Here is a 7,500-nt window from a genome sequence, read left to right as displayed (position 1 = left end):
CTGAGGAAGGAGCTTGAAAGATTGATGATGGAGGGAGAGAGGGAGAGGGGAAGACATGAAGGAAACAGAAGAGCTGAAAGCTGACGGTTTGTAAAGTTTAGTCCTGGCCCAAACAGTGGAGCTGGGTAGGGGAGATCAGCTCTCAGATGGAGAGGGCTGAGGAGAACATGTCAGACTAACCAGCAGCAGGGTGGGAGGAGGAGAACAGAGGGGAAACAGACAGACACACACACACACACACACAACACACACACAACACACACACAACACACACACAACACACACACACACACACACAACACGCACACACACAACACACACACACACACACACACACACAATACACAGACACACGGAACATGAACAGGTTGAGGGAATATTTAAATATGTACAGTATAATGTAATTATATTGAATAAAACCATTACAGAGATGCAATGACAGTTTAGGTTTACGGGGGCAGAAATGAAAGCAAGCACTTTTATCTGTTGGTGCCGTTCTAATTGGGCTGTGAAAACCGTTCTTTATCTTTAATGTGAGGTGTAGTATAATGAAGTGTGACCTATAATTCTAAAAATAATAATTCAGACACAGAGAGAGAGGGGGGGGGGAGAAAGAGAGACAGAGAGAGAGAGGGGGGGAGAAAGAGAGACAGAGAGAGAGAGACAGAGAGACAGTGTGCATGCGCGACAGAGAGAGACAGAGAGACACAGAGAGAGACACACAGAGAGAGACACAGAGAGAGAGAGACACACACAGAGAGACACAGAGAGAGAGAGAGAGAGAGACACAGAGAGAGAAAGACAGAGAGAGAAAGTGTGCACAGGCGAGAGAGAGAGAAAGAGAGAGAGAAACAGAGCTACTCGGGCGAGAGAGCAGGCTCCGTTTTAATTGGTCATCACGTTGTGCAAATGCTAAGGTCTCCTGGTGCTGTTTGAACAACGTCCCCTAACATCCATTACCGCGTGATTAGAAACAACGGCCCTCTCCTATGCTAATAGTTGCAGGAGGAGAGAGAGAGAGGAGAGCAGCAGGGCAGGGCCTCCTCCTCCGTCAGCATGCCCAATGAGCGGCCGCATGACTTATTCATGCAAAGAAATTGAAAGTCATGTTGGGATTGATTTCCATTATTACGAATCGTTATGACAACAGTGCATTCACTCGGAGACGAGAGAGAGAGGGGAGGGGGGGGAAAGTGAAGAGGATCGTCATGGCGATTCCACGGGAAGAATCCGCCGTGGCCATCGAGTGCTGGTCCTCCGCGGCGTCCTAATTAAAGAGCATATCTTGCGTGCGTCTCTCTCTCTCTGTCTGTCTCTCTCTCTCTCTCTGTCTGTCTCTCTCTCTCTCTCTGTCTCTCTGTCTGTCTGTCTCTCTGTCTGTCTCTCTGTCTGTCTGTCTGTCTCTCTCTCTCTCTCTGTCTCTCTGTCTGTCTCTCTCTCTCTCTGTCTCTCTCTTTCTCCAGCATTCCCACCCCCTCTCTCTCACCCTGCTCTCTCAATGAGTCTCCTCACACCACTGTCATTTCAGGAGTTAATTGCAAATATAATAATTAATTTACTTTTAATCAGCTCTTTCATTGGTATTGTATGTTTCTCACGTATTTCTTTTGTCCCCCCCCCCCCCGACACACACACACACACACACACACACACACACACACACACACTTCCCTCAGCCCCCCTTCATTTGAAGGGGATGAAGCCCCTGGCTGCAAATGCAGAGAGAGGAGGATGCTTAGTGTAGTGTGTGTGTGTGTGTGTGTGTGTGTGTGTCTGCGGGCTGCTGAGCCTGAGTTGAAAGGGTGGGAGCTGACAGGCGCTGTGCCTGGACCTCCATCCAGCCAGCACCTCCCTGTTCTACTGGGGTGGTTTGGCTCATTACAGCCCCAAACTGTCAGACTATCTCTCTCACACACACACACACACACACACACACACACACACACACACACACACACACACACACACACACACACACACACACACACACACACACACACACACACACACACACACACACACACACACACACACACACACACACACACACACACACACACACACACACACACACACACACACACACACACACCATCACCCCCTACTGTGAAAGAGAGCAAGACAGAGAGAAAGAGAGAAAATATGGGAAGAGAGAGATCGAGAGGGCTGGAGAGAGGGAAAAAAAGGAGGGAGAGGGAAGGACAGAGGGAGAGAGCGGGGTAGAAGGGAGGGAGAGGAAGTGGGTATAGACAAGAGAGAGATAAAGAGATGGAGAGAGAGAGAGAGAGAGAGACAGACAGACAGAGAGAGACGGAGCCAAAGAGAGAGAGAGAGAGAGAGAGAGAGAGACAGACAGACAGAGAGAGACGGAGCCAAAGAGAGAGAGAGGAGAGAGAGGAGAGAGGGTAAGGGCAAGCGAAAAAGACAGAAAGAGAGACAGATGGATAGACGGTGAGGCAGAGAGAGAAAGAGGAGAAAATAAAGAAAGAGACAGTGGGAGAGGGAGAGAAGGAGATGGGGAGAAAGGCAGAGAGAGAAAGAGGGGAAAAGAGAGAGAGAGAGAGAGAGAGAGAGAGAGAGAGAGAGAGAGAGAGAAGCATGGATGGATGCTGTGTCTCTATGCCCTTGGGTTATCTTAACCCTTTGGTGGAGAGGAAGTCAGGAATGCCTTTCCCTGCTACAGCACAATCTCAGCCACTGCACACAGTGCTATGACACACACACACACACGTGTGTGTGTGTTCCACAGAGGGGGTGGACAGAGGCAGGTTTAACCAAGCGACCTCTCCACATCCGCACCCACAGCACTCAGAGTCAGAACAATCCCCTCTGATCCCTGCTAATAAATCATCTGGAATACACACGACAGCTCGCTGGAGAGAACAGGAGTGGTGTGTGTGTGTGTGTGTGTGTGTGTGTGTGTGTGTGTGTACTGTACACGCTCTCACTGGGAGACATTTAGTCTTAACTGATACAGCTGAGCCTGGCAGCTTAAAGAGTCCCCCTGGGTTGATGGCCAGAGCGGTAGTGTGAGATGACGTAGCTTGCCGTGTCAGTGTGCATCAGTGGAGGCTGGTGGAGGTTTTCATACCATTGTTTGATATCATTCCTCATTCCATTCCGATGAGCCCATCCTCCGACTCATACCTCCACCCTGGTGTGCACTATAATGTGATACTGCAGTTGATGGAACGACATCGTGATGTCCTCTGTGGCTCAGTCGGTAGAGCACGGCGCTAACAGCGCTTAGGTTGTGGGTTTGATTCCCACTGGGACCATGTATGCTGAAATGTACGCACTCACTGCAGTGGAAGTGGGTTTGGATAAACGGCGTATGTCATGTTATGTGGTGTGGTGTTCCAGTGTGCTGATAGGATGCATGTCAGGTAATATCGAAAGGTGTGTTGGTTCCCCGTGTGGGAGATGACGTCATTAGAACACAGAGGGCACACTGGAATATCACCACACACACACACACAGGCACAGGCACAGGCACAGACAGACACAGACATAAGCGCACACACACACACACACACACACACACACACACACACACACAGGCACAGACACAGACACAGACACAGACACAGACACAGACACAGACACAGACACAGACACAGACACAGACACAGACATAGGCGCACACACACACACACGAAGAGGAAATGAAACATGAAAGGTTGAGCAAAAAAGGGTCAAATAAAAGGTTCTAAGATAAGGAGGGTAGACAATGACATCACACACAAATGAAAGTCATTTCATGTTCAGTTTTGTGTTTTTCACGTTTGCTCCTGGTGCAACACGCTTAGTGAATCAGGCCCAGAGGCTGTAGCTGGGTGACACCTGACCTGACCTGTGACCTCTAGCTAGGGGACACCTGTGACCTCTAGCTAGGGGACACCTGTGACAGTGTGACCTGACCGGTGACCTCTAGCTAGGGGACACCTGTGACAGTGTGACCTGACCGGTGACCTCTAGCTAGGGGACACCTGTGACAGTGTGACCTGACCTGTGACCTCTAGCTAGGGGACACCTGTGACAGTGTGACCTGACCTGTGACCTCCAGCTAGGGGACACCTGTGACAGTGTGACCTGACCTGTGACCTCCAGCTAGGGGACACCTGTGACAGTGTGACCTGACCTGTGACCTCTAGCTAGGGGACACCTGTGACAGTGAGAGCCAGTGATAGGCTCCTGCTCCTGGCTCCATCCTCACTGATGCTGGCTGAACCCTGGGACTGAACTCCCCCCATCCCCCCATCCCTCCATCCCCGCCATCCCTCCATCCGTCCATCCCTCTTACCCTCCATCCCTCTTACCCTCCATCCCTCCTTTTCTTTCTCAAAGTACTGTAAGAACAGAACTTTGAGAAAATGGGACTGTAGACTGTAGAGGGGAGGGAGGTGAAACCTTCTTTCACCAATCCCTTCACATACAGATTAATGATTATCTTAAGGAGGGAGGGAGGAACATGCATTGGAGAAGGAGGAGAATGTCCACGGGGAGGAACCTCACACCTTCTCCTCCAATGAACATCTGGAAGGTGGTGGGGACAGACTTGGCCATAGTCCAGGCTACTACAACCTCACCACTGGTGAGGAAAGCTGCCTATTCTCATCTGAACCTGAGGAGGGCGCTGTGGTCTCAACATTTAATAGGCAGTCAAATCATTATCAGTAGGCTGCATCCACATTTGATAAGGGTTTCTGTTTATCCACATAAACAGCCCAGTGTGGGATCTAAATCTCATTGTTTAGAATAATATATGCTAATATTTTAGCATGTATAAATCATTATTATGATATTAATATGACAGAATGCCGTGATATGACTTGACTGATGTTGTTCTGGCTTACAACTGAACGATATTTCACCGCACATGAAATCTAACATCCGGCTTAATAACTGATGGAGAATCATCGTGACAGATGAAATTACAGACGGAAATGTAAATCAACAGTCAGAAACATTGGTTGAAAATAAAAAATAAAAAAATATATATATCTATTTTACGGAGGCTATTTTGTGTCAAGTAATATACATCGCAGAGTGACTAAGCAAAACAGACGTTGAGTTGGAGAGACATTTACAACAGGCAACGCCATAAAGCCAGGCAGGGACAGGGCTGTTAACAAACTGTAAAGATGGGAGATTGTGTTTTAAACGCCGGGTCATCCCAGAAGTGAGCCTGGTCCAGGCGGGGTTCTGTCATTAACATGCTGCTGGGATATACCAGCCCTGTTCTGGTCCCCAGGACTCCTGCATGAACTTGAACCAATGCTAAGACACACACACACACACACACACACACACACACACACACACACACACAGACACACACACACAGACACACACACACAGACACACACACACACACACACACACACACACACACACACACACACACACACACACACACACACACACACACACACACACACACACACACACACACACACTGTTTAATACAAAGAGGGACAGCCCTAATTCTAAGTGGTGGAGTTGTAATTCTCACGACTCAAAGGACTTCAGTAATATGAACATGATGTTATCCCAGAGTGTCCCCAGCGAGGGGGGGGGGGGAGGAAGAGGGAGGCAGGGGGAGAAGGGGGTGGAGGGGTGAGGGGGAGTGGGCGTAGCATGGCACTCTGGACATCCCTGTACTCCCCCCAAACACACACACACACAGACACACACACAGACACACACACACACACACACACACAAACACAAACACGGTTAGCCGTGTCGGCCTGGATGTTTTACGGCGCTCAGGCACAATCAGAGCCGTGTGTTAGATGGCGGTGGCGAGGCCAGACGTGTTCCGCCCAGACATCATCTGTGAGGGGGTCAAGGGTCAAGGCAACAGGAAGGGCCTAACTGGCCAATGAAAGGGCTACGGCCCCTGAGCTGCATTTGGAAGGTCTGGCCCTGCGGCTTTATAACGGACACCTGGCTCTGGGCTCACCACCCTAATGAAACACATCCAACTCTGGGTGATTACAGGGACCTGTGTGTGTGTGCGTGTGTGCGCGTGTGTGTGTGTGTGTGTGTGTGTGTGTGTGTGTGTGTGTCTGTCTAGGCCCAGTCTTACCTAAGGAGTGAGCGGCGGTGGTTTTGGAGCTGAAGAAGCGGCCCAGTCCCAGGTCTCCCAGCTTCACCACCCCCGTAGCAGTGATGAACACGTTAGCTGGTTTGATATCTGAGGAGAGGAGAGGAGAGGGGAGGAGGAGAGAGAGGAGAGAGGAGGAGAGGAGAGGAGAGGAGAGGAGAGGAGAGGAGAGGAGAGAGAGGAGAGAGGAGAGGAGAGAGAGGAGAGAGGAGAGGGGAGGAGAGGAGAGGAGAGGAGAGAGAGGAGGAGAGGAGGAGAGGAGGGGGGAGGGGAGAGAGGAGAGGAGAGGTTGCCTCAGTTGATGAAGGGCACTCTGCTAGCAACTCTGCTAGTGGGTTAGACAGACACATGCTGTCTGTGAGTGACTTTGGATATGTTTTGTTTTCCCCATCATTAGTATTAGTGCCTAGCATACTTAAAGAGTTAATAACATGGTCAGAATTCATTAGTGAGTTATGTCTCTGACCTACTTAATGAGCTCCGTCTCGGTCCAGACCCGGAGTGGGACTGGGTCTTATTGGAAGCATGTGGGCCAGTAAACACTATCCACACGTGTGAACACGGGCCTGCGTGTGTGACGTTCCACACCTCTGACCGCCCCCCGGCCCCCCCTCTGACAGCATGGAGCTACTGCAGCTAGCCTAGCTAGCACCCAATAACATCCACGGGAGACGGGAATGGAAGTGTGTGCCAGGTGTAAAGTGACCAGATTAAACAGACAGTGTGTGTGTGTGTGTGTGTGTGTGTGTGTGTGTGTATGCCTGTGTGTGTGTGTGTATGCGTGCATGCTTGTGTGCGTGCCTGTGTGTATGCCTATGTGTGTGTGTGTGGGTGTGCGCGTGTGTGTGTGCATGCCTGTGTGCGTGTGTGTGTGTATGCTTGTGTATTTGTGTGTGTGTGTGTGTGTGTGTGTGCATGCCTGTGTGCGTGCCTGTGTGTGTGTGTATGTATGCATGCTTGTGTGCGTGCCTGTGTGTGTGTGTGTGTGTGTGTGTGTGTGTGTGTGTGTGTGTGTGTGTGTGTGTTCAAACAGTACCTCTGTGCATGACTCGTCGGGAGTGCATGTGTTCCAGCGCGCTGCACAGCTGGACAAAGTACTTCCATACTGTCCTCTCCGGGATCAGCCTCCTCTGCTTCTTAAAGTGCTGCAACACACACAACACACACACACACACACACACACACACACACCACATACTTAGTCAACAACACAACACACACTTAACAGAATACATCATATCCTAGTCGTGGTATGGGTGAGCCTCCTCCAGTCCTTCCAGGCCAGACCAGAGAGGACCACAGCTGAGCCCAGCCCGCTGGTCAGGCCCAGCCCCGGTGTGTTGCCCGCTGGTCATGCCCAGCCCCGGTGTGTTGCCCCCTGGTCATGC

The 7,500-nt window shown here is 50.5% G+C and overlaps 1 protein-coding gene across 2 annotated transcripts in view; it reads right to left on the bottom strand.

Annotated features, from left to right (window-relative positions):
* Window positions 1-7,500, bottom strand: part of nek7 (NIMA-related kinase 7) — a 59,189-nt gene that overhangs the window by 15,307 nt on the left and 36,382 nt on the right. For both annotated transcript variants that reach the window (XM_083670997.1, XM_083670998.1), the window contains 2 exons: window positions 7,149-7,257; window positions 6,095-6,202 (listed from right to left, as the gene is read on the bottom strand). In XM_083670997.1, coding sequence (XP_083527123.1) covers window positions 6,095-6,202; window positions 7,149-7,257 — 217 coding nt within the window. The remainder of the gene's footprint in view (window positions 1-6,094; window positions 6,203-7,148; window positions 7,258-7,500) is intronic.

This window comes from Argentina silus (genome assembly GCF_951799395.1).
Source record: "Argentina silus genome assembly, chromosome: 6".
NCBI lineage: Eukaryota > Metazoa > Chordata > Actinopteri > Argentiniformes > Argentinidae > Argentina > Argentina silus.
Note: the sequence above shows the minus strand (reverse complement) of the source record. Positions and strands in the feature narration are given on the sequence as shown.